Source organism: Sorex fumeus, unplaced genomic scaffold (genome assembly GCF_029834395.1).
Source record: "Sorex fumeus unplaced genomic scaffold, SorFum_2.1 ptg000006l, whole genome shotgun sequence".
NCBI classification, from domain to species: Eukaryota; Metazoa; Chordata; class Mammalia; order Eulipotyphla; family Soricidae; genus Sorex; species Sorex fumeus.
The window spans coordinates 12,355,417-12,382,208 of NW_026606063.1; the positions used below are offsets into that span (position 1 = coordinate 12,355,417).

The following is a 26,792-nucleotide window of genomic DNA, read 5'->3' on the forward strand; positions in this document are numbered from 1 at the left end:
TGACTTCAATGCTGATTTCCACTAAATATTTAAGAATGAAATAATATAAATTCTACACAAATTGCTCAAAAATAGTAGAGGGAATATTTTCCCACATCATTTTATAACACCAGCATTGCCATAATATTAAAACTAGAAAAATACATAAAAACTACAAACAAATATTCCCATTATATATGCAAATCTCTTCTGCACAAATATTAGCAAGTAATACTCAGCAGTATATAAAAAGAATAATACAAAAATGGCTAGGTAGACATTTTTGCAGGGTTGTCAGACTCATTGTAATTCAGCTCATTAGTAGATTAAAAAGGAAAACCCATAATATCATTTCAATAAATGATCAAATGCAGGAAAAGGGATTTGACAAAATCAGTGTTTGTTTATGATAAAATCCCAGCAAAATGGGAATAGAAACTTGGTATTTCACTCTCAAATATGGGAAATATGGGAGTCAATGAAAACTCGTATTTAATGGTGAAGGGCTAGAGCAATAGCACAGTGGGTAGGGCGCTTGCCTTGCACGCAGCTGACCCAGGTCGATCACGGTTTGATTCCTCCACCCCTCTTGGAGAGCTGACAAGCTACTGAGAGTATCGCGCCTGCACGGTAAAGCCTGGCAAGCTAACTGTGACATATTCAATATGCCAAAAACAGTAACAAGTTTCACGATGGAGACGTTACTGGGCCCGCTTGAGCAAATTGATGAACAGCAGGAGGACAGTGCTATACAGTGCTATTTAATGGTGAAAATCAGAATATTTTCCCCAGTAGGATTAGCTTTGGGGGTACTTGTGTCAACTTGATATTCTACATAGTTTAGACTTGTGGACCTTGTGTTATATAGAATTGAAGTCTGCTGGGACAGTAGAGTACACATGTGCAGAGGAAATATGTAAAGACACCTGCCTGCCCATCTTTTTTTTTTTTATTAGTGAGACACCATGAGGTACAGTTGTAGACTTACAAATTTTTGTGCTTGGGTTTCAATTATACAGTGATCAAATACCCATCCCTCCACCAGTGCCCATTTCCCACCACCACGGATCCCAGTATCCCTCCCACCCCCCATCCCCCCCATTCCACCATGCCTCTGTGGTAGGGCATTCCCTTTTGTTCTCTCTCTCTTATTGGGTGTTGTGGTTTGCAAAAGAGGCAATGGGTGACAATCAGGTTTGGTTTATGGTCTACTTTCAGCATGCTTCTCCCATCCTGGGAGGATCCTCCCAACACCCTTTATTTGGTGCTCCCTTCTCTATCTGAGCTCCCTTTTCCCCTAGCATGTGTGACTGGCCTCCAAGCCATGGAGTAAAATTCCTGGTACTAATCTCGGCCATTCTTGGGTGTTAGTCTCCTATTTTGTTACTTTATGTTCCCCAGATGAATGCAATCTTTCTATGTCTATCCCTTTCTTTCTGAGTCATTTCGCTTAACATGATACTTTCCATGTAGTACCACTTGCATGTAAATTTCATGACTTCATCTTTTCTAACAGCTACTTAGTACTCCATTGTGTAAATGTACCAAAGTTTCTTTAACCAGTCATCTGCTCTCGGGCATTCAGGTTTTTTCCAGATTCTGGCTATTGTAAAGAGTGCTGCAATGAACAAACAAGTGCAGATGTCACTTCGACTATGCTTTTTTGCCTCTCTGGGATATATTCCCAGGAGTGGTATTGCTGGGTCAAATGGGAGCTCAATTTCTAATTTTTTGAGAATCGTCCATACTGTATTCCAAAAGGGCTGAACCAGTCGGCATTCCCACCAGCAGTAAAGGAGCCTGCCTTTCTTGATTACACCATTTTCCATACATGTAGTATTGCAGTTCCCCCCACCCCCTCTGTCTTCAGCACAAAATTCTGAAAAACCCATGATGCCTGAACATTTGGTGAGACGCAAAGCAGTTACAAAATAAATATGTTGCACCTCTGACTCAAGGGAAAGTCCTCTCAGCCCCAAGAGGCCATGCTTTCTGCGCAAACTGGAACTTGCCTCAATGCCAAATGAAGGTAATGGCAAAATGTGAGCACCCAAGGAACTCCATCATGTCTCACTCATGTCATTTTCCCTTATTGGTTGAATTAATTCCGATGTCAGTGACCTAGAGGCAAAGGGAAATGTTGGAGGAACCACAGTACCTTTTCTTTCCAGTGTTAGAAAGCTGAGGTAGAGAGTGCAGACTTCAGAAGTGGAATAAACAGCTGAGTCAGTTACTCATTCCTGTTGTTTGGCTAAGAGTCAAATATATAAACAGACTATATACATATGAGACATGAAATGCTAATTATTTCATTTTAAGTGTTCTACATGTAAATTAAATGCTAATGTACTTTAAAGCTGATATAACACAATTTTATGTAAGGATAGATGGTAAAAGTTCATGTTGTAACTTAAAGGCTTAACTTTTATTAGAGCAGTGCTAAATAGTAAATAAAAATTCCCATCATACTGGGGAGAGCTTTTTGAATAAGGGGGCCTTCATTTTCACTTTGTCCTAGGCCACTGTATTATGTGGTTGGTCTTGTCCATTATCATCAATTCTTTCACCTTAGTACTTGAAGTCCTAACATATGCAATAAAGCAAGAAAAATATCATATAAATATGGAGAACAAAACTCTTTATTCTCATAGTATCATTTATGTAAAAAAAATCTAAGGAACCCACAAAAAAGTCACTAGAGGTAGTTGCAATTTGCATGATTTAAAATTTTTTATAAATTACCAACTGGAGCGATAGCACAGCGGGTAGGGCATTTGCCTTGCTCGTGGCTGACATGGCTGACCCAAGTTCGATTCCTCCACCCCTCTCGAAGAGCCCGTCAAGCTACCAAGAGTATCTTGCCCGCATGGCAAAGCCTGGCAAGTTACCCATGACGTATTCGATATGCCAAACACAGTAGCAACAAGTCTCAGAATGGAGACGTTACTGGGCCTGCTTGAACAAATCAATGAACAACGGGAAGACAGTGCTACAGTGCTACCAACAGTTGGAAATTGAAATCAACATCCTCTTAAAATAGCTTCTCATACCATACAGAGAGGCCAATCTTGGCAGGGGCTGGCACTGAATGATGAGACACTGCAGGTGTGGTGGCCTGGCTTCCGGTCATCACAGGGCATGACGCTGAGTTTCTCCCTTTGCCCATGTGGCTGTACCCCGTGGTTCCCAATTCCTACATTTCACAAAGCCAAGCGGGAAGGCAGAGGCTGAGACTGCTGGATGCTGTGCCAGGTTTTGTCTGAAGATCTGGAGCAGTTGTGTCTTCCTGGCTGGCTCTTTGGACAGATCTGGTGGCAGGTGAAAGGGGAGGAGAGAAATTGGATGAGAGACGAGGTTCTCTTAGATGCATAATCCAGATGGAGGGGTTCTAGAGCAGGGGTATGGAACCCACACCCTGGACGTCAAAATCTGAATTGAAAACCAGGTAACCAGGTTGAATGAAGATTGCACAAACCTGCATGAACAGTTCTTCACTGTCTCCATGGGTGTGACCCTGTGAGTCTAGGAACCCATTCAGGGAGGGAGGGCATGGAGGCATTGTGACACAAGGATCAGAAGATAAAGGGCAGAGAATCAGTGGACAGAGGAAAATAGGCCCCAGGCCTAGGAAGAGGACCCAGTGATTCCATCAGCCACACCTGGGCCTGGAAGCCTCCATCCAAGCCCAACAGGAAGTGCTCTGGGAAGCTTCCGGGCAGGTGACCAGGCGGAGATGGAGGGGATTGGTGTCTTGATTGGCCTTTCTCCAGACCTAGTGCAGTGTGTCTCTTCCATTGTGCTAGTAACAGCTTTCTACAGCAAGTCATGGCTCCTACTTTTATGGAGTATGCAGTGCTAACATTCCCAGCTCAGAACCCCAAACTAGTGGGGGGGGGGATTAGCAACTCAGGAGTAAGTCCTGAAGGGTGGAGTTGGAACTCATGACTGGAAGTGGGGTTTGGCCTGTGACCAGGTGCCAGTGTGCAGGTGTGAAAGGTGGAAATCCACTGATCCAGCAAGTCTGGGTTTGCTGGGCTTTGGCTCATTCATTCATTCATCCCCCAACCTGGGGCCGAGATTGAGTGGATGAGATGCACCTTCCCGGAGCTCATAGGCAGGGTGCTCCTTTTAATTAATGGGTACCCCCATTACTGCAGTGCTAACATTCCTGGCTCAGAAACCCCAAACTGGGGTGGGGTGGGGAATTAGCAATTCAGGAGTAAGTCCTGAAGGGTTGAGTTGAAGCTCATGACTGGAAGTGACCCTACTGTCCTGAGTAGGACCTCAGAGTCTGGGGGAGGAGGGACTCCTCCCTTCTGTGCTTCCCCCCACACTCCCTACCCCCGGAAGTTCTGAGGATCCCCGAGGAGGAAGCCATGATGATGCAGGAGAGTCTGTAGGAAGTTCCTCCTCAGGGTTTGCAGCCGTTTCCCAGGGTGAGCAGGGGATCCTGGGAACACAAACTAGATGGATTGAAAGGTTCAGCAAGCACAAGGGTGTAGACCGTGTGGGGTGGGTGTGGTCTCTGGTCTCTCCTCATGCTTTCATAGGCCAGACATGCGTGATGGTCACGTTTCTGGAGTTCTGGAAACCTCTTCTTTCTCCAGACTGTGCATTTCTATGCCTTTTTAATTGTGACACTCAGCAAGGTTCCCCAGACCTTGTTTGGCACCCACATGGCCTGGTGGCATCGGGGAGCTCCATCGGCCCTTCCCTCTTTCTCTCTGACTCTCTGCACCTAGCTGGAGAGTGCCTCGACTTTGCTCTTCTGCCAGCCCCCCTTGCCAGGTACCCCTGGCTCTGTGTGACCCCAGATGCCAACAGGGGGAAGAAGGCAGCTATCCCCAAGGGCCCTGTTCTTGGTGTATACCCCATCCAATGGGCTCTTTCTATTCATTCATGGCTGTGGCTTATTTTATCTTTATTTTTTTAATTAAAATTTTATTAAGACACTGTGGTTTATAAAGTTTTTCATAGTAGAGTTGGTTCAGGCATTGAATGTGCCAATACCAGTCTCGTTACCAGTGACCCTTTCTGTCCACCAATGTCCCCAGGTTCCCTTCTGTGGCAGGCATATAGCAAATTGATTTCATTGATTTTGCTCCTACAAAACTTAAAGGAATTATCAGAAAATAATTAAATAAAGTCAATTTGTGAACATTGATTGCTAAGTGATTTTAACCAATGTGAGGCGTTAATTCATTATTGAAAATGCATACAATTCTTTAGCAAGCTAGGATACTTAAACTAGTAGAGGACAATCATATGTGCCATTAATGAGTGACATATTCAGTGCCACATGTTGGGAAGTTTGTCCTGTCTGTTAGAGAAGTTCTTTTAACACTTCTTACAAAAATGGTTTCAAGGCTGTGAATTTCCTAAGCTGTTGCCTGTTCCATGAAGCTCTGTCTAGTCTTCAAATATGAATGATAATCTAGCTGCATAGAGTGTTCTTACTCAGGTGTTCTTTTTATTGAGTTTTTTACTTGTCTGTTTATACTGGCTCACAGGGTTTCTTTTGATAGATATGCTGTACATCTCATGGACTTTCCTTTGTATGCAAGTTCCTTTTTTGATCTTTCTGTTTTCAATAGTCTGTCTTTATCTTTGGATTTTGTCATTTTGAGTACAATGTGTTTTGGAATTTTCCTAGTTGAGTCTATTTCACTGGGACCCTTCTGGCCTCTTGGGTCTTGGTGCCTGTAACCCTCAACTCTGGGAAACTTGTATCTACAGTTTCTCTAATGTGTCTTCCTCACAGAATGTGAGAAATTTGTCTTCCTGTTCTTCAGGGCTCTGGTGATTCTCGTATTGTTCCTCTTGAACTCCTCCCATAGTTCCCTGGCATGCTGTTCTTTTCCTTTCCAACTATTTCCCACCTTCTGCTGTTTCTTAGTGATTTCCAACTTCTCATCTTTTGCTCAGCTTCTGTTATGCTGCTGTTCAGAGCCTGTGTTGACTTTTATATCACCTACCATGTTCTTTATTTTTGTCATTTCTGACAGATGTAGTGTTTTTGGACTCTTTTGGTTCTTGTGCTTTGCTGACTACCTGAACCATCATTTCTTTGCACTTGTTGAACATCCTCATCACTGTCTGAGGATTTACTGGTGTTGCTGATGTCTTCAGCGATACTGTTTTTGCCCATCGAGCTTGGTCGGCTTCTCTGTGTCTCCTCCATTGGGTTTTTAGTTCTTGCTGTGCTGGGGGCCAGTCTTTGTTGTTAGACCCCCCTGGAAGACTCAGATTAGGCTGGGATTGCCCCTTTCTTCTCTGCCTGTCTTCACCATATGAGAGGAAGAATAACTGTTAGGCCCAGTTAGGCCTAGTGATGTCAGCCACAGGCAGACACTCATCCACAGGGGGAGAGTTGGGCCCCAGGCTCACGTCCCCCAGTCTCAAACAGTGACCCCATCTCTTCTGCCACTTTTTCCTGTACTCAAACGTGATCCTTTCTGTTCCTGACAAACTCATTCTGGGTGTCTACCACCTAAAGACAACAACTTGAGTGTTTTTCTTTTCTTTTGGTTTTTGGGCCACACTTGACTGTGCTCAGGGCCTCCTCTTGGCTCTGTGCTCAGGGATCACTCCTGGCTCTGTGCTCAGGAGACCAAATGTGGTGCTGAGGATTGAACCCAGTTTGGTCACGTGCAAGACGAGTTCCCTACCCACTGTACTATCTCTCTGGCCCCTGTTTTTCTTGTTTCTCAAATTGAAGCAACGTTGACATGCACATTGCATGCATTTCTCTGACATTATTGCATTCCGTGCTTCTTCTTTGTCGCTGTAATAGAACCTTAACCGTTCAACTTTCTCTTTTATTTTATTTTATTTTAATAATGTAGGAGTACTGCTGTTTGTTCAACCTTTAATTAAGCGATTGGATTGGGCATGAAATCCACATTACTTTTTTTTTTAAATTGTATCACTGTGAGATAGAGTTACAAAGCTTTCATATTTAAGATTCAGCCATGCAATGATGGAACACCCATCCCTCCACCAGTGCACATTTTCACCATCCACATCCCAGTCCTCACCCTGCCTCTGTGGCAGACAATTTCTCAATAGTCGCTCTCTAATTTGGGGTATTATGTTTTGCTAGAAATTTCTCACCACCATTCAAGGCTACCTGCCAGGGGCAGATGTTAGAAAACTTATTTTCCATTGCTCATTTTGAATAACATGAGAGCTTGCATGGCCGCAATCGTAAATGCAAATTTCTAGATTGTAAATGTAAAGCGATAGCACAGCGGGTAGGGCGTTTGCCTTGCACGCAGTTGACCCGGGTTTGATTTGTCCGTCCCTGTCGGCAAACTTAGCAAGCTACCGAGAGTCTCCCGCCCGCATGGCAGAGCCTGGCAAGCTCCCCATGGCATATTCGATATGCAAAAAACAATAACAACAAGTCTCACAATGGAGACGTTCCTCGGTGCCCGTTCGAGCAAATCGATGAACAACGGGAGGACAGTGGATAGACAGTAAATGATTGGGTTCCAGAGATGTCTCTGTAGGGCATTAATTCATTTTGGGATTCAATTGGGAGTCTCTGGGCCAGGGCTGTTGGTGGCTAAGATGGCACCAGGAGGCAAATTGTGGGCGTGACCTGTCCAACTTTCTCATCCCTATTGGCTCCTCACCACAAGCACCAGCCTGGGGCAAGGGGGATTCACTGCATCTCTGCCTGCCTGTGTGTGGGCACCATGCTCTCGGGGGCTTGGAGCTGGTCCCTGACAGTCACAGCAACTAATATTTCCCGAGGGAGACTGAAGTGCCAGCAATCTGCGCTCCTGCACCTCCTCGGGAGAAGGATCTGTTTCAAGTCATGGAGTCCGGAAGTATCGCTTTGCTTGAGGTTGGACAATGGCCCATCTCTGTGGTTGGAGTGGCCTGGTGGGTGCCAGTCAGATAGGAACCGGGAGGGGTTTGGGAGCCCAGTGGCCAGGTGGCATGTTCTGGGGTCTGTAGGGGCTGTGCAGTTCCCAACCTGAGCAGCTGTTCTTGTCAAAACTGCTCAGACCCTGCAGGAGCACCTGTGAGGTGGAGTGCTGAGCCCCAGGGAGCCATGTTTGTTTTGGAAGAGAGTATCTTTTGCAGGCACAGAGCCTGGATGGGGACCAAGCTGCAGAGGCCCATCTGTTGGAGGTGCCTGGAGCAGCACCAGTGCCACCCCTGTGGGCACATCTCTGCTTTCCCCACCTGCCTGGATACTCCAGATCCTTGCGAGGTCCTGGGCTCCCGCTTTTTTTTTGTTATGATTGTGGGTGCATTTTATTTTTTAACTATGTTTTGTCCATTTGCATATTTAGTTTCACAAGACCAGAAAAATCTTCAAGTGCATTGCTGGTTCTCTAAACTTAAGATGATGTACATTTCAGCTCTACAGAGATATTTAGATCTTAGCCAGAATGAAATTATAACATAAATGATTTGTCTCATTCATATTTTTTAAAACGTTTTTATTAGTGAAACATCATGAGGTACAGTTGTAGACTTACAAAATTTTGTGCTTGGGTTTCAGTTATACAATGATCGAGTACCCATCCCTCCACCAGTGCCCATTTTCTACCACCACAGATCCCAGTATCCCTCCCACCCCCATCCCCCCATTCCACCCTGCCTCTGTGGCAGGGCATTCCCTTTTGTTCTCTCTATCCTTTTGGGTGCTGTGGTTTGCAAAAGAGGCATTGAGTGGCAATCATGTTCGGTCTATAGTCGACTTTCAGCATGCTTCTCCCATCCTGGAAGGATCCTTTATTTGGTGCTCCCTTCTCTATCTGTGGGCTCCCACTTTGGCTCACCCTCATCCCTGCTCAGCAGAGGGAACGGGATGCAGGGATGGGAGCCCCGAGCTCAGAGGAAGGGTCACTGGGGCTGGGCATCAGAGCTGTTCACAGGAACCCTGCGGTCTGCTCCCTTCTGCCAGATGAGAGGTAGACCATGACGCTGCAGGGTCTCGTGAGACCCTGAAGTGCCATGAATCCCCTTGCATTTACCCTTCCACCTGGTGCCAGAAGGAGGTAAACTCTTCCAGGATACACCCATACCACACCCCGTGCCTGCGGCTGTTGCTTAGAATTCTGCAATGGCACTGGTGCCAGTGTCAGGGACAGGGCAGGGGGAGGAAGGCAGGTCCCTGAGAGAAGGGACTGTGCCACCCACTGTCGCCCCCTCATGCATCCCCCAATTCCAGTTCTGCCCCAGGTTCCAGCCGCCCGGGGAAGGCCTTCCCAGTTGCTCACGGAGGTGCTTCTCCCCTGCTTCTTGCTGGCCTCTGTCTCCTGGGTGATTGTTTTCCAAAACAGCTGAGTTGATTCTAATGAACAGAAGCCCTGCAGTCTCACGGCACCCAGGGCTGCGTCCCTTCGCTTCCTGCACCAGTTCTGGAATCTGCAGGTCGGATGAGCCCACAGGGAGGGTTAGTCTGTCTCCCCTGGGGGTGACTTGGTTTTAAAGCCCAGCCCCTAGCCCTGTCCCCACCCCGGGCAGTTAGACAGTGCGGGTGGAGAGTGGGTCTGTCACCCTGCATTTCTGAGTTCGGACACCGTGCCATGGGGTGCAGAATGCGTCTCCCAATGCTGGCCCACTGCGGACACAGGCTCCCTCTACTCCTTACTTAAAAATATTCATTTGGTTTGCAAAAGAGACATTGAGTGGCAGTCATGTTCGGTTAATCAGTGGTGGTGGAGAATGGGCACTGGTGGAGGGATGGGTATTCGATCGTTGTATAACTTAAACCCAAGCATAAAAATTTGTAAGTCTACAACTGTACCTCATGGTGTTTCACTAATAAAAATTTTTAAAAAAATCTTCATTCGGGGCTAGGGAGATAGTACAGTGAGTAGGGCATTTGCCTTACACAGAGCTGACCTGGGTTTCATCCCTGGCAACCCCCTTTGGTCCCCAGATTCCTGCCTGGAGTGATCCCTGAGCACAGAACCGGGAGTAAGCCCTGAGCACGTCCAGTTGTGACCCTAAAATAGAAAATAAATAATTAAAAAAAATCTTGTTAGGGCTGCAGAGGTAGCATGGGCCCTGGGGTGCTTGCCTTGCATGCAGCCAACCTGGGTCCCCAAGCAGCAACAGGAGTTAAGCCCTGAGCACTGCTGAGTGTGGCACAAAAAACAGAGAAGAGACTTCGCGCCCAAGTCAGAGCTCTCCCCTGAACATCCTCTCCCCTGCTTGTCTCCCCGGAACTCGCACCACTGCTTGTTTGTTTCCACTCTGGAGGGGCCTGTGTTCTCTCTTGAACACTTTCCCCGCCACTCTCTTTCTAAATAAATTTTATTTTATTTATTTATTTTGCTTCTTTTGGGGGGGGGTCACACCCCGCGATGCACAGGGTTTACTCCTGGCTCTTCACTCAGGAATCACTCCTGGCGGTGCTCGAGGGACCATATGGGATGCTGGGAATTGAACCCAGGTCTGCCGCGTGCAAGGCAAACGCCCTCCCCACGGCGCTATCGCTTCAGCCCCTCTAAATGAATTTTAATAAAAACTACCTTGCTTCACCAAATAAAATAAACCCAGAATCTTCACGGTATGGAAAATGATAGTTGTTTTGAAATAGTCTCAGAAGAAGCCCCGGATGGTGTCCCAGTCCTGGCTGCTCACACAGCCTTGGTGAATGGGGGCGTCCAGGCTGGGGCGTCCAGTGTCTGGGCCTGGACTGTCCACGGAAGTGGTACTGTCAGCTGCCCACGTCCATTCTCGGACACTGTGTGAAACCCCTAGTGGGGTCCCGCATACATCGTTCCTGGTGATGGGGGTGCAGTCTCTGCACGGCCCTCTCGTGAAGCACCCCACTGCTCCCCGGGGAGGGTGACCCCGCCATCCCCAGCCCTCTCCCTCCTGTGTGCTCTGCCTTCCCCTTGGGCTGTGTCCTGCGCTGTCCCCCATGCTGCTCTGACCATTGAGTCCCGTTCCTCTCTGCTGCTGGGATGGGGCGGAAGAGTTGGGGTACATGGGACGGGGCAGTGATTTGAGGGTGGAGGCCATCAATGCTGGGTCTGGGGGTGCCAATTCCATCCCTGGCCACTGCCCAGGGCTGAAGTGGGAGTCACAGTGCCAGACCTCTCCTGGGTGGGGCCTTGGGTGGCTCTGGGGACCGAGGGTGAGAAAGAGGCAGTGCCACCTCCTAGGCACCCCTCTGCGAGAGGGGCCAGGGCCGTGGGGAGGACAGGGGTATGGGGTGCAGGAAAGCAGCCAGGGGGAGCAGAGACCAGTTCTGAACGTAGGTTGGGGTGAAGCTGAACCCCGCCTGGGAGCACAGGTGGGTGAGAGGCCCCTATAGCCTCTGCAGACTGTGTTCCATTCATGGCACCGTGCTGTGCTGGGGTGGGGGGGTGGGGAGGGAACCCCTTCTGGGCTCCGTTGCCCCACCAGCCCTGCCTAGCCTCTCTGAAGGGCACGGTGGGGGCTCAGGGCTTACTCCTGGCTTTGCACTCAGGGCTCACTCCTGGCAGGGCTTGGGGGACCATATGGGTGCCTGGGATTGGCCTGGGGTCGGCTGTCTGCAAGGCAAGCACCTCACCCCTTGTACCTTCTGGCCACTGCCTGGAAATCACCTCCTTCCAAACACAGTTCGAAGAGCACATCCATTTGCTAAGGGAGATTTATAGACGCTTAGCAAATCAGCAAAACAGGGAACTGCTGACAGGGGGGAGCAGGAGCTGAAGGCTGCCCTTCAGGTGCGGGTTCGAGTTAGGGGAAGGGTGCAATCCTGTTTCTGACACCAGCACCATGGGCCGCAGCTGGTGCCCACCTGGAAGCTTAAATTCCAGTTAAAGCCTCTTTCTGGAGCAGGGGGGCGGGGAGTGGGCCTGTGACAACTGAGGGTGCCTTTAAGTGGGATTGAAGGTCCCTGGTCTCAGGATGGCTGTGGGGCCCCTTGTCCTCTAGTTTGATCTATTCCCATTTCCTTTTGGAGTGTCGCAGGCTGTCATCTGCCCCTAACAGTCTGGGAGGAGGCCTGCAAAGAGCTCCCTGGGGGATATTAAAAACAGAGTATGAGACTGTCAACCAAGAACAGAAACTGGGCCAGGAGGACTGGCCCACAGTTGGGAGCTTGCCACAAGTCAGGGAAGGGGGCTGTTAGGGCAGAGAAGGGACCACTAGGACTGTGATAGATGGAAATGATCACTCTGGACAAGAACTGACTGCTCAAAGTAGGTGATAACCTTTTAGTACCTGTACTGTAAACAGTAATGCCCAAAAGGGGAGAGAGAGAGAGGGAGAGAGAGAGGGGGGGAGAGAGAGAGAGAGAGAGAGAGAGAGAGAGAGAGAGAGAAGAGAGGAGAGAGGAAAGAGAGGAGAGATGAGATGAAAGAGTTGAGAAAGGAGAGATCAGAGAGAGAAAAAGAAAGATGAGAGAAATGGGTAAGAGATGAGAGAGAGAGAGAGATGAGAGAGAGGGGAGTGGAGACTTGGGATTGGGGTTGGAAGCAGGGAAACTGGGAACAGTTGATAGAAAATCATTGTATGATAGAACCCCACTCACGAACAGCTTTGTAACTGTTGGGGGTGGAAATGGGGAGCTCCCTGGGGTGACATGCCCTTGGCTGGGAGTCCAGGCCAGGAGAGGGGGAGAGGGGACTCACTGGGGTCACCTGGGGCATGAGCACCTGTCATCATCATCTCCCAGGACCTCCCCAGGGACCACCCCCAGGGGCCCAGCTTGCCTGTCCAGGAGGGAGGGCCTCACCAGCAGTCTGCCCCACCCCCAGGGCACCCCCCTCAGACTGGTTCCTGAGACTAGGCTATGGAGAGAGAGGTTGGGGTGACCCTGACCCCTGGGTCCATCTGAGATAAGTTCGCAGAGCTGGGGGAGCCCCGAGAAGTGTGATGCCTGCCCTCCCCCTACCCGGAGACAGTGGTTTAGAAAGAGGGGGGCAATCTGGGAGGAGGGAGGGGGTTTCCTGCTAGGGGAGGGACCTGCAAACCCACATGGTTCCCATGGTGCCTGGCCCAGATGTTTGCCTGCTCCCTGCGGCTGGGAGCTTAGGGTGGGTGTGTTGGGCTGGAGCAGTGAGGCTCTTGGCCAACGTGGGGAAGTGAGGCCTCTCCCGACTAGAGGGACCAGAGGGGCTTCCAGATGGATTGGTACCCCCTGCTTCCCTGCCGGATGCTGAGTGCTTGGGGGTCACGGGCAGTGCCACAGCCTGGGGCTGGCAGGAGTGCAAGGGGTGAGGGTTGAGTGGGGAGGGGCCTTTACAAGCACGCTCAGTTCCTGGGGCCAGGAGCGAGCTTAGAGGGCTGGAGCGCATGCCTGGTGTGCAGGAGGCCCAGATTTGAACCCCGAGCCCCACATGCCCATCCCAAGTACTGGGGGGCTGGGGCGGGGGTAGGGTGTGTGACTGCATGCTCTGCCCTGGCCATGCCTAGCCCGGTTGCTATTGGGCTTCGCTGGACCCAAAGCCAAGTTGATTGGCTGGGACTCTGCCAGGATTTCTCTGGCCGTGGTAGGGACACCCCCGGGAATTCTGGACTGGCTTAGCCCCCTACATTTGGTCGAGCCTGCCCCGACATCCCCGCACCTGCGTGTGGGGGGTACGGAGAGCACCCGAGCTCAGGGCTCTGGCCCGGCCAGGGTGATGCCCAAGTGGGCTTTGGCAGTGCCCGTGGGCCGTCCTGATGGGCACAGAGAGTGGGGCTCCGCGCCCGGTGCATCTGGGTGCTACCCCCCCACCTAGAATTCAGAACCCCGTAATCCCGGAGACCCCGGCCCTAGTGGCCTTGTGTGAACTCGGTGGTCCTGATCCTGTGTGTGGGGTTCTAGGACGCGCCCCTGCCAGAAGGTGACCTGGAGCTTGGGAACTGCAGGCCTGGCTGGTTTAACCCCGTCTGGCCTATGAGACTCTTTTTTTTTTTTTTTTAGCTTTTTGGGTCTCACCCAGCGATGCACAGGGGTTACTCCTACCTCTGCACTCAGGAATTACTCCTGGCGGAGCGCAGGGGACCATAGGGATGCTGGGAATCGAACCTGAGTCAGCCGCGTGCAAGGCAAACTCCCTCCCCGCTGTGCTATGGCTCCAGGCCTCTGTGAGACTCTTAGTCATGTGGCCATTCGCTGGTCAGCCACCCATGTGCAACCCCACTCCCCCGCCCATGGATGGCTTCTGGTCCTGGGGAATGGGGGTGGGGGTGGCCTGGGCTGCCCTCCTGCCCACCCCCAGGGACAGTTCACCAGCTCACTCGTTCCGCACTGGCGACCAGGCCTGCTGCTGCCCCAGCTCTCTGCTGGAGTTGGCAGCCTTTGGCCCCAGGAAACAGAGAGAGGGTTGACCATAACTAGGAGCACGGGACAATGAGTACCAGAACTTGTCCCCTCTTCTGTTAGAGCAGCTGGCCACATATCATGGTCACTTCCCACCGCTTTCCTGTCCCCAGACCCTGCTCACCCCATGGCCTGCTGTCCTTGCCCAGAGCCGGGCTGGGCCTTCTTCCTTCCGGCCTCTCAGCTCCTCTGCGCCTGCTGAGGCGGGCACGGCCCAGGCTGCCTGTGGATGTGGTTTGGGCACGGGGCACCGAGGGCAGCCCAAAGTGTCAGGGATGCAGGACAAGTTACAGTCTCTTGTCCTGCCCCCTTGTCCTTCTCCTTGGGCTTCCATGAAGCCCTTTTTGCTGAAGCTCTGAGCTTGCAGGACAGGGGGCAGCTCTTCACCCTGTCCCCATGGCACCTGGATACTGGCCCCGCTGCCCACACTCCTCACACCTCCCCTGCCCACCTACTGGTGGGTGGGGTTGGCTGAAAGGTCCACGTGAGTCCAGAAACCTGGAGTGTGTGGCTGCAGAAGCATCTCTCTAGAGCTCCAGAGACATCTCCTGTGACCTGCAGCTTTTTTTTTTCTGGCTGCTGTGTCCACTGTGCCCCGCAATCGGTCAGCACAGCTCCCAGGAGCCCCTCGGCAGTGCGCATGGAGCAGGTGGTTGAATCAGTGAATGAGTGGACAAGAGTGAATGGATGGATGGCAGAGCTGGTGCGCAGGCCTCCAGGGTCTGGGACTGGCCAGCACGGGGCAGCTCCCGCATCAGGCAGGAGGGAGACCAGCCATCCTGACCTGGGGGGGGGGAGGGCACCTATTTAGGGCAGGGGGCCCCCAGCATTCCGTCAGGATACAGGCCTCGGACCCAGGGCCTTGGGCAGTGGGGTTGGGTCGGGCCCCACCTGCATCAACTCACCTGTGTCCTCTCTCACCCTCGGCACAGATCCTGGCCAACGTCTTCCTATACCTGGGCGCCATCATCGCGGGCATCATGTCCTACTACATGGCTGACCGCAAGCACCGCAAGGCCTTCCTGGAGGCCCGCCAGTCGCTGGAGGTGAAGATGAACCTGGAGGAGCAGAGCCAGCAGCAGGTCAGTGGTCAGGCTGGCCAACGGCAGGGCAGGAGGGACGTGACGGGGGGAGGGCGCCCTGGGCCGCGTGGGGGTTCGGCCAGTGCAGGGGCTCCAGCTCCAGGTCTGATGTGATCACGGAGTCCTTCACTGCCTCACTGTCTTAGGGCTTCTCCTAACTTCTAGAAGCTTCTGCTGAAAGAAGGAAGGTGCGTTCTGAGCGATAGTACAGTAGGTATACAGTAGGGTGTTTGCGTTACATATGGCTGACCTGGGTTCGATCCACGGCATCGTGCATGGTCCTCTGAGCACCGCCAGGAGTAATTCCTGTAATTCCTGAGTGTAGAGCCAGGAGTAACCTCTGAGCATCAATGAGTGTCACTCCAAAAGAAAAAAAAAAAAGGAAGAAAGAAAGAAGAGGGGCCGGAGTAGTACAGCGGGTAGGTAGGGCATTTGCCTTGCATGTGGCCAACCAAAGTTCAATCCCCGGCATCCCATATGGTCCCCCAGCACCACCAAGAGTAATTCCTGAGTACAGAGCCAGGAGTAACCCCTGAGCATTGCAGGGTGTGACCCAAAAAGCAAAATATAAATAAAATTCCATCTTTTTTAAGAAAGAAAGAAAGAAAGTAAAAAGGAATAAAAAAAGAAAAAAGGCATTGCCCAGGAAGCCTGGAACCTCCCTCTGTTCCAACTAAAAAGCTTCTAGGCTTTTTCTCCATGGGTGTCCCTGGGAGTTTGGCCTCCACCTCCCTCTGTCCCCCTTTACTGTCCCATGACTGGTTCACAGCCGCTCTGGGCTCTGACTTGACCTTCCCCACCCCTGACACACACAGGGGGTCCTGCGGGGGATGTCCTCCCCACCCCGCCGCCTCAGGTGTGTCCCTTGTTCTTGGGGCTGCCTCCTCCTCTTCCTCCTCCCGAGTTAGCCAAAGCAGCATCAGGCCAGCCTGGTCCCCGGGGACCCCCCACCCCACTGCGTGCACGCTTCCATCTGGAGGCGTGCCCGCCATCCCCTCTGCCAGTGGCTGGCTGCCCTCCAGCCCAGCCTCCACCCCAGCTCACGTGACTCAGTCTTTTCAACAGCCTTGGGGCTGCAGCGACACAGAAGCATTTTCTCTAGAAATTCTGTGCTCCCCTACCCCTTAATCTGCGGGTTCCATCCTTGCGACAGCACCCCCCTCTTGGTGCTGGGGGCCTTGTCGTTGGCCATCAGTGCTGGGCTTGGCTCTGGGTTCATTGTAGTTGCTGTTTTCAGATACCCTGCCTCTCGGGTGAGTGGCACCAGCGTTTGGGGTGGGGTGGGGCTGCTCTGGAGTTCCCCACTGGCATGTTGGGGGGGGCAGTCTATGGGCAGCCTCCTGTCTCGGTGGTACTCTTTGAAGTCACTTAGCTTTCTCTCTATCCTGGGGAGGTTTTTCTCCTGCCCTGATGCAGCCTAGAATTTTCCGAGCTGGAGGTTGGACCCAGCTCCTTACAAGGCTTGGGTCAGAGGTGCAGCTCAGGGTACAGCCAACATTTTCAGCGTTTGAGGTCCTGGGTTTGATCTCTGGCAGCAAAATAACAAAACAAAACAAAGACACCTTTTAGGAGGGCCAGCTCCAGGCCCGCGCTGTGACCAGGCCAAGCTTTGCCTCCCACCACGGGTCCCATCTCCTTGGTCGTCTCCTGCAGTTTCTGGGGAGCTGGCTGTGAATGTAAGAATTCCCTGGGACCGGCTGCTGAGGACTTCATCTCAGTGCTGCATCGTGTCTTCTGCCCTTGGCCTTTGGCCTCTGCAGTGTGGAGGCTGCCCTGGGCTTCTCTGCCTTTTGTTTAAGAGCCAGGTAGGGTAGTTTTTAAGTGCTAGGTTTCATAGTTCTTTCCCATACAGTCTTGGTGCTATTTTCAGCATGGGTTGATGCTATCTAATGAGGTACAACCCGGGACATCTTCATCCTGTTGAATAGCGCCTGGTCAGGGGAGGCCCGGGGAACTGCCCACTTGGGGAAAGACTGCCTTAGAGTCTGGTTTTGGGGCTGGGGCCATAGTATAGTGGGTGGGGCGTTTGCCTTACACGTGGCCAACCCGGGTTTGATCGCCCCAGCACTGCCAGGAGTAATTCCCGAGTGCAGAGCCAGGAGTGACCCCTGAGCATCACTGGGTGTGACCCGAAAAGCAAACGATCACGATCATCCTGTTGTTCGTCGATTGCCTCGAGCAGGCACCAGTAATGTCTCCTTCGTCCCAGCCCTGAGATTTTTTAAAAAGTGCCATATTCAAGTCTCTTTCGGGCTTAGGAGAATGAGACCCATCATTGTTACTGGTATTTGGCATATTGGGTATGCCACGGGGAGTTTGCCAGACTCTGCCGTGTGGGCAGGTTACACTCGGTAGCCTGCCAGGTTGTCCAAAGCAAGAATGAGATAAGATGTCGGTACCTTCATGCATATGGAGAGTGATCTCAGCATGGTTGTGGCTGGTTCCGGAGGTCTTCGGCTGCCGGGGCTCTGCTTGAGGCGGGGAGGGCAACTCCCCCCCCCCAAAAAAAAGCAAAAAAGCAAAAAAATAAAAATAAAAAAATAAAAGTCTGGCTTCCTCATGTGGATATTAGCGGCATTGATACTCTAAAGTGGGAAAATTGGTACTCCAGAATGCTGGTACTGATACTCTAAGATAAAAACAGTGGGAGCATGAGTTCTCTAGCACTGATCCTCCAAAGTTGGGGTATTTATTCTCAAGGGCAAGAATTGGGGGGATACTTGTCTGTGGAGCCATCAGACCCGCTTTCTGTCCCCATTGCCACATGCTCCAGGGAGCCTGGGGCTTGGTCCTGGGGCTGCCCCTTGGGCACTGCAGCTCCTCTGCCTCGGCTGCCCGGGCTGCAGGGACAGCGCACACTGGCCCCGGGTGAGAGGTCCAAGTGGGGGGAATGGGGTGCAGGGAACTATGCCCAGGCCTTGCTGGGCACACAGAGGTGGGCCTGGAAAGTACTGTGTGGACGCTGGCCTGAAGGTAGTTAATTCCTTCATGTCTTTGGGCCTCAGTTCCCCTTAATGGAGATGATAAAACCTCAGGGCAGTTGGGACCAATATGTGTGTCTCTTTGGAAATGAGAAGAGCGGAAAAGCGCTGTTTGGTGAGTGGCTCCCCAGAAGGGCTCCAGAGTCCTCAGGGATGCAGAAACCAGGGCTCTCCTGGCGGTCTTCAACCGGCTTGAGCATGGGATGGAATTCGGGGCCCCCACATGCAAGGCATGTGCTCAGCCTTGGAGCTACCCCTGGTGCTCAGAAAAGCACCATAATGACCCCCTCAGCGTTGCACTCCCCTGCCCCACCCTGTAGCCCGTGTTTCAGTTTGCTCATATTGTTTCTGGTACCTGGCAGTGCTCAGGCCTTACTCTTGGCTCTGAGCTCCTGGCGGGCTCCAGGGACCATATGGGATTCAGGGAATCCAACCCAGGATGGCCTGGCGCAAGGCCAGCATCCTACTCGCCATACTATTGTTCTGACCCCTCCATTTCCATGTGTTTTTCTCAAGACATTTGTGACTGTCTCCTGACCTGCTTGGGTTTGGATGTTCTGTCAGTAGCCTGGAGAGGTTTGGGGGTCTGGTTATGCCAGCTCAGGAAATAATCGGAGAAAGTGTTTCTGCTTTCACCCCTGGAAGAGTTAGTTTGGAGGGTTGGAAACCCCTTAGCTGCTGACAGGAATTCACTAGTGAAGCCCCAGGGACTGGAGTTGTTTTACAAGCAGATTCAGTTTCCTCCAAACATAGAAGATACTGTTTCTTTTTGTCTGTGTTTAGAAAGTTTTTTTTTTTTTCAGAAACATTTCCTATTGTCAAATCTTCAAATTTTTATTGTTGAAGGGACACTGTTCTATATCACTACGAATACTGGTAATTTGTGTCTTTAGTTTTAATTTTTGAACTTAAAAATATTTTTTAATTTAAAAGTTTTTTAATTTGCTTCAGGATGCTGTTCAATACATTACTAATATTGGTAATTTGTACCTTAGTTTTAATTTTTCTTCATCTATCTAGTTAACTAACATTTCCCCTGAATTATCTTTTATTTTTTGTATGTCTCTATAATTAATTTATGATTTTAGTTTAGTTGATTTTTTCTTTTGGGATTAATTTGATATTCTTTTTATCTTCTTGAAATGGGCCTTAAATAATATTCATCACTTCTTTTCAAAAGCATGCTTTTAAAGTTAAGTATCTTTCATTACATTATTTCTTTCATTACATTATTTTGGTTTTGTCCCACACCTTTTGATACACCTATTTTGTTAAAAATATTTTTAAATTTTCATTATGATATATTTGATCCATGGGATAAGAGTGTATTCATATTCATTTTCAATAATCTGGAATTTGTAATGATGCACATTATTACAGGGACCAGAGGACAATCATATTCTGTACAACTTTAGTTTGTTAAATTTTGTTGGAACTGCATTTTTAATCTTTCAGATGATCAGTTTTTAAATGGGGTGGGTGTGCGCATCTAGCAGTTCCTGAGCCCAGAACAAGCCCACAGGTGATGCTTGGGAGTCACCAGGACCACCCCAGTAAGTGCTCAGGGGTCCAGGAATGAGTTCGTGCCCTTGTGCATGTAGAAATCTGCTCTCCCACTCCTGCTCTGTCCCGTGCCCATGTGATCAGCTTTTTTTTTTTATGCGATCAACTTTGAACAGTGGTTTCTAAATGCCTATTTCGTGTGCTAGCAGAATGCTTTTCCAAACTGAGAACAACGTGTCAATGACACATTTTCCCTCCTCCAAATGAATACTTTCACCTCTTGGACTCGAATGTGAGAACCTGGCAGCACTCAGCTCCACCCCCACCACAAGCACTCTGGCTATTTTAATGTGTTTTAGCTAGACTCGTATTTTATGTTTGATAAGACATTATTATTAGAGTCTACCACGGTTGTCATCATCGACCTTTGCCCAGTTTGCATCTTCAGTTGCTCTCCTTCCTTCTTCATTTCTGGGCTTCTGTCTTGTTTCCTGTAGTGTTACTTTGCATGCCCATGTGCTGACATTAAACGTTCTTCCTGCCTGGCAATGTCTTTCTCTTGCTCTCCACGTTGGAAACCAGTTTTGTTGGATGTTGAGTTCTAGATTGCTGTATTTTTACTGTCAGCCTTTCAGGGTGTCCCACTCCATTCTCCCATGCCTTCCATGGTTTCTCTGGCAATGCCAGGTGTCACACAGCCCTCTGTTCCTTTTCAGTAAATTCGTTGTTTATCTCTGGTTGTTTTTACGGTTTTCTCCAATCTTTGATTTTCAGCAGTTTTACATTGATGTGACTGGGAATTTTCTCTTCCTTCCTTCCTTCCTTCCTTCCTTCCTTCCTTCCTTCCTTCCTTCCTTCATCCCTTCCTCCCTCCTTCCTTCCTTCCTTCATCCCTTCCTCCCTCTTTCCTTCCTTCCTTCCTTCCTTCCTTCCTTCCTTCCTTCATCCCTTCCTCCCTCCTTCCTTCCTCCCTTCCTCCCTCTCTTGCTTCCCTCCCTCCCTCCCTCCTTCCCTCCCTCCCTCCCTCTCTCCCTCTCTCTCTCTTTCTCTCTCTTTCTTTCTTTCTTTCTTTCTTTCTTTCTTTCGTTCTTTCTCTCTTTTGAGGCCACACCTGGCAATGCTCAAGGGACCATATGGGATGCTGGGGATCGAAACCAGGTTGCCTGCATGCAAGGCAAATGCCCTACCTGTTGTCCTATGGTTCTGGCACCACCGAGAGTTTTCTTTGTAAATACTTGGTTTTGAGTAGCTTCTTGAATTGATGGCTTGATGACTCTTCTCAGTTTTGAGATTTCTCAGCCAGTGTCCTGCTGTTTTTGTCCCAATCCCGCCTCTTCTAGGACTCTAGACATCCTTATTAAAATCCTTTAATTTTACCAGACTTTATGGACATGCCTCAGGCTTTCCCTCCAATTTTTTTCTTTCCCTTTCAAAATGCTCAGACCTAACTTCCTGATTTCTAGTACCTGCCCCTTCTTGGTTTGGGGTCCAGGCCTGGTAGTGCTCTGGAGCTACAATGGCTTAGTACTCCGGGGTCAGCCTTGGCAGTGCTCCGGGGAACCACACAGTGGCAGGAATGGAAGTCAACCCTCCCAGACTCCAGGCCCATGCTCAGCGCTCGGGGCTCTCTCCAGCTCACCAACCCTCTCCTCTGCTTTGTCCAGCACGGGTTCAGACCATCGGTTGCATCCCTAATTTCAACCATTGTTTTACTTTCAGTTCTCAAATTTCCATTTCATTAAAAAAAAAGAGTCCAATTTTTTTTTTTATTGTTTGTTTAGTTCTCCATTTGCCATCTGTTTTTGGAACACAGTGTCTGAATGCTTCGAGTCCACTTTTCTGTGGGTCCACCCTATTTTTTTTTCTTTTTGGGTCACACCCGGCGATGCACAGGGGTTACTCCTGGCTCTGCACTCCCTCTCTGTGCAGGTTACTCCTGGCGGTGCTCGGGGGACCCTATGGGATGCTGGGAATCGAACCCGGGTCTGCCGCGTGCAAGGCAAACGCCCTACCCACTGTGTTATCTCTCCAGCCCCTCTCCACCCTGTTTTGATCTTCTTGTATCACACAGCGGCTATTGGGCACAGAGAACAGCAGCAGCCTGGGTGAGGCTGTGCCCTGAGCATTTGCTTTTCCTGCAGCGGGTGGGTGGAATCGGCCTCTCGGTTTCTACCAGAGCTCTCCTTCTCTTAGGCTGCAGCCCTCGGGGGCCATAACTGAGCAGTGTCTTGCTCTTGGGCACCCTGAGCTCCACCCCTGTGAGATTCAGATTCCCCATCTGTTCCCCCTCGAACCAGTCTTTCATTGTTTGCTTTTTCTTTTTTTTTCTTTTTGGGTCACACCCAGTGATGCTCAGGGGTTACTCCTGGCTCTGCACTCAGGAATTACTCTTGGCGGTGCTCAGCGGACCATATGAGATGCTGGGAATTGAACCCAGGTCGGCCACGTGCAAGGCAAACACTCTACCCGCTGTGCTATCGCCCCAGCCCCTCATTGTTTGCTTCTTGTCTGTCATTTTCCACCCGACTTCCCCACCTCGGGTCTCTGCAGCCTCAAGGGGGCCTTGGAGAGAATGTCGGGCTCCCCTCTCTGTGGATCCCCTTGCCTGTACTCCTTCCTCTCAGCCCTGTTCTTTGCTCATCCATGCAGCCTAGTCTCTGGGGAGCAGGGAGCGCAGAGCAGAACGGGCCCACGCAACTGTTTCCCGTCCCCCAGAGAGCAGCGTGTCCCCCAGTCCCGGTGCTTTCAAAGGGCTGTTTGCATTTCCTCTTGCTTCCAGGCTGTTCTTGGCTAAAGGGCTGGCCTGATCTAGCTTTTATAATTGAAAAAGCAAACATTTATTGGATGTTTTTAGTTTGTTTTGAATAGCAAAAAAAAAAAAGGAAGTACAAAGTATAAGGCCCTCCCGTTGATCGTCGATTTGCTCGAGCGGGCCCAGTAACGTCTCCATTGGAGACTTTGTTGTTACTGTGTCTGGCATATCGAATACTCTCGGTAGCTTGCCGGGCTCTCCGAGAGGGGCGGAGGAATCGAACTCGGGTCGGCCGCTTGTAAGGCGAACGCCCTACCCGCTGTGCTATCGCTCCAGCCCAGGGCTGGAGCGATAGCACAGCGGGTAGGGCGTTCGCCTCACAAGCGGCCAACATGGCCGACCCGAGTTCGATTCCTCCGCCCCTCTCGGAGAGCCCGGCAAGCTACCGAGAGTATTCGATATGCCAGACACAGTAACAACAAAGTCTCCAATGGAGACGTTACTGGGCCCGCTCGAGCAAAAATCGACGATCAACAAAGTATAACATTATAAAAATACAAAAAGGATGGGCTGGAAAGATAGGACAACGGGAAGGGCTGTTGCCTTGTGAGTGGCTGATTGGGTTCAATCCCTGAGCCCCGCCAGGAGAGATCCCTGAGTACACAGGCAGGAGTAATTCCTGAGCCCCAACAGGGTATGGCTCCCCAATCAAACCAAAACCAAAAGTATGAAAGTACAGAAAGGAGCTAACCATGGAATGTTAGTTTCCCCACCTCCCATACCACCCTCCATTTCCAGCCCCCTGCTTACCAGGAATCTTTCCAGAAGTGTCCACGTGGCTTCCACATCCGTGTGTGCAGACGTATGCCTGCATGTGACAGGACGCCTGTGCTCTGCTTGGTCCCTGGACCTGCCGCCTCAGGGAGGGCTCTGGGCCTCCACAGCATCACCACATGGTTTCCCTGACACCTCTGCCTCCCGCCCTGGAGAAGGAATCGGGTTCATTCTCTGGGGCTCCTTTAGCTGGAGTCTGGTTCTTCCCCCATCTCGTGCAGTTGTAACCATGACTGTGATAAATGCCGTCAGAGACTTGCATATGTATTGATCATAGCATGATACAGCAGCCACGTGCCATCGATCCGAAGATCCAGGGGAATACACATTAAAAAAAAGTATCTATGTTGGAGCTGAAGGGATAGCACAGCGGGGAGGGTAGTTACCTTGCATGCAGATGACCTGGATTTGATCCTCAGCACTGCATAAGGTTGCCCGAGCACAGAGCCAGGAATAAGCCCTGAACACCTTTGGGTGTGGCCCCCAAACCATATATAGAGATGTCTATATACATATGTGTTGCGTCCACGTATATACATACCTATATATGCATGTAAAAGTCTGCGGGCTATGACATGCATCGCCTGTTTGGCATGTTAACCGTTTCTGAATGTGTACTGTGTGACCCTGACCACCATAACAGCTGTCTCTTTCTCGAACATTCCCAGGCCCACATACAGAAACTGTTCATTTAAGCCTCGTCCTCCCAGCTCTTGGCACCTCCCACTTTTCCTTCCATCATTAGACATTAGCCTGTCCGGACACCTCACATAAGTGGGGGTCATCCCACATTGCCCCCTGCTTGCACTCCATGCAAAGGCTCCCCAGGCCGTGGTGGGTGTCGATGTGTCTCTCCATTTCGGGATAGGGTGTTTGTCCCCATTCCATTGTGGATGGACCCTCTTAGCTGTCGCGAATCCTGCTGCTAACACTGGGCTTCGGGTGTCCACTTCTGTCCAGTTTTCATCCTTGAGGGCAGAGCCACCTCGGCAGAGGGATCGTTCGTGTCTAACTTGCTGAGGAGTCTGCCATGTGCTTTTTTGTTGTTTATAAATATGAATGACCGGCCTCATGTGGAAGAACAAACAGTTTACACTCCTTCTAGTGGGTGTCCACAGCCCTTGTTTATCTGGAAGCGACGTTTGCTTTCGGAACCCAGCTGCTCCTCCACGGGGCCTGCATGAGGGCCCCCACCCCAGGGAACGGGCCCTAAGACAGTGATGACATTCTGTGAGTGGCTTCCCCCGCTGTGGACTCAGGACTCAAGTCACAGCCAGGTAAACTGAGATCTGGAAGAGTCTTTCTTTGGCACGTGTTGCCCAAACCTTGGTTTGCATAGACAAGTATAAAGAAGAATTACTGATAGAGACTGAATGTGGATTCATCCTTCGGGTCCTGTTTTCTTGCTCTGTCCAGTGGATTCTAAAAGCACCAACCTCACTCTCATCCCCAGCCGTTAGGAACCCGCTATTCTGGTTCCAGGGATCGTGTGAGGGGTTGAGTAGCACACTTGGTCCCCTTTGCACCACCGAGAGAAGCCCTGAGCACAAAGCCATCCGGCCCATTTGGCGGAGAAAACAGGAGTGGCCTCTGGACTCCAAGGAATGCTTGGGAAACCCCCAAGAGTATCCACCTCCCCTCTCTCACCCAGAATTCTCAGTGTGTTCTTTATAGGAGGGGCCTGGGGGTTATAGGATATCCTTGTCCTTGAACCTGTCACATGGGGGTAGGTCCTTGAAGGGTCTGTCCTCAGCTTGAGGCGGGAACTGGCTGCCCCTGTCCTGATTGGGGGGGTGGGTTCTGCTGTCCCTGGAACTGGGGCTGCGGTCCAGCTTGTTGACGGGTTGGATGACACATCTGGGAAATGTCAGGTGGGTGGGGACCCGGCTTCTGGTGGCCTGACCCTCAATAGTTTCCCCTCCATGGGTGGTTTGCTGGCTGTGAGGGGGTTGACCCGGCCGAGCCCTGATGACCTCTCAGTGGCGGGGTGGACCGCCCTCCTCTGCCCATGGGTCTGGGAAAGGATGGAGTTGTTTGTCTTTATTCCCTTGCCGCCATGCTCCCGGCTTGGCTGGGGACTGCAGGGGTTGCCAAGCTCCCACGCACCTGGCAACAGCAGCCTCTGGGAGCCGTGGCCAGCGCATGCCTGTCACGAGACACGTAGGGCACCTTGGTGGGGGTGGTCACCTGCCTGCCTTCCCTGGGAGCCCCTTGGTCAGGGCACCCTCACTGTCCCCTGTGAGGGCCAGTGGCTCCTTATCATGGGAGGATGTGATGGGAGTTGGCAGTGGCAGGTTTCTGCTCAGCACCTGAACTGCACACGGAGAGAGACACTTCCAGGCCTCTAGGACGGCTCTGCTGGGCGCCTGTGCCCGCGGGCAGGTCTCAGGTCATCAGGGCCACTGAGCTCACCGCCGCCTTCCCCTGCACGGAGCTCAGCCCCTGCTGCCCTTGTCAGCCTCCCCCTGCCTGCCTTGCGCTTCCCTTCCGCCTGCAGCTCTGAGGCCGTGCTCCTACCTGGTCCTGCCCCAGGCGGCTGGTGGAGGAGCAAGGGTGGCCCTGAGCAAGGCCAAGGGCCTGGGGTGCCAAGGCAGGGGGCTAGGGTGTCACCCTCACCTCCATCCCCAACATCATCTTTTTTTTTTCTTTTTGCTTTTTGGGTCTGCTGCGGATATGGGTACGGCCCAGAGTGAGATTTATACCCTCTCTCCCGGATTTTCAAGGGCCAGCGAGAGCTCACTGGGCGCTGCCGGAACCGCAGTAGGGTGTTTGCCTTGCGTGCGGCCCGGCCGAGCCGGGTTCGATTCCTCCGCCCCTCTTGGAGAGCCCAGCAAGCTACTGAGAGTGTCTCACCCGCAAGGCAAAGCCTGGCAAGCTACCGTGATGTATTTGATATGCCAAACACAGTAACAACAAGTCTCACAATGGAAACGTTACTGGGCCCGCTCGAGCAAATCGATAAACAACGGGAGGACAGTGCTACAGTGCTTTTTGGATCACCCCCAGCAATGCTCAGGGGTTACTCCTGGCTCTGCACTCAGGAATTACTCCTGGCGGTGCTTCGGGGGACCATATGGGATGCTGGGACTCGAACCCAGGTCAGCCGCCTGCAAGGCTAACGCCCTACCTGCTGTGCTATCGCTCCAGCCGCCAACATCATCTTAACAAATGCCCTCGCAGACCATTCCCCCTCGCGCCTGTGTCCTGGCTGTCCCCCAGCTGTGAAACCGAGCTCCTGCCCCGAAGCAGGAATTAGTCCTCGTGAGTCAGGGCCTCAGGTGACAGGTGACAGAATGGAGGGGACAGGAGCCGCAAGGCAGGGGGCTCTTGGCTAGGGGCATGGACGCTGAAGGTTCGCATTCAGGGAGCAGGGGCTGGGGCGCTGTGGG

At 51.2% G+C, this 26,792-nt stretch overlaps 1 protein-coding gene across 1 annotated transcript in view; it reads left to right on the top strand.

The window, feature by feature from the left end:
* ADCY3 (adenylate cyclase 3) overlaps positions 1 to 26,792 on the top strand; it is a 68,749-nt gene that overhangs the window by 17,462 nt on the left and 24,495 nt on the right. The window contains exon 2 of the mRNA XM_056122567.1: positions 15,184 to 15,333. Within this exon, the coding sequence (XP_055978542.1) occupies positions 15,184 to 15,333 (150 nt within the window). The remainder of the gene's footprint in view (positions 1 to 15,183; positions 15,334 to 26,792) is intronic.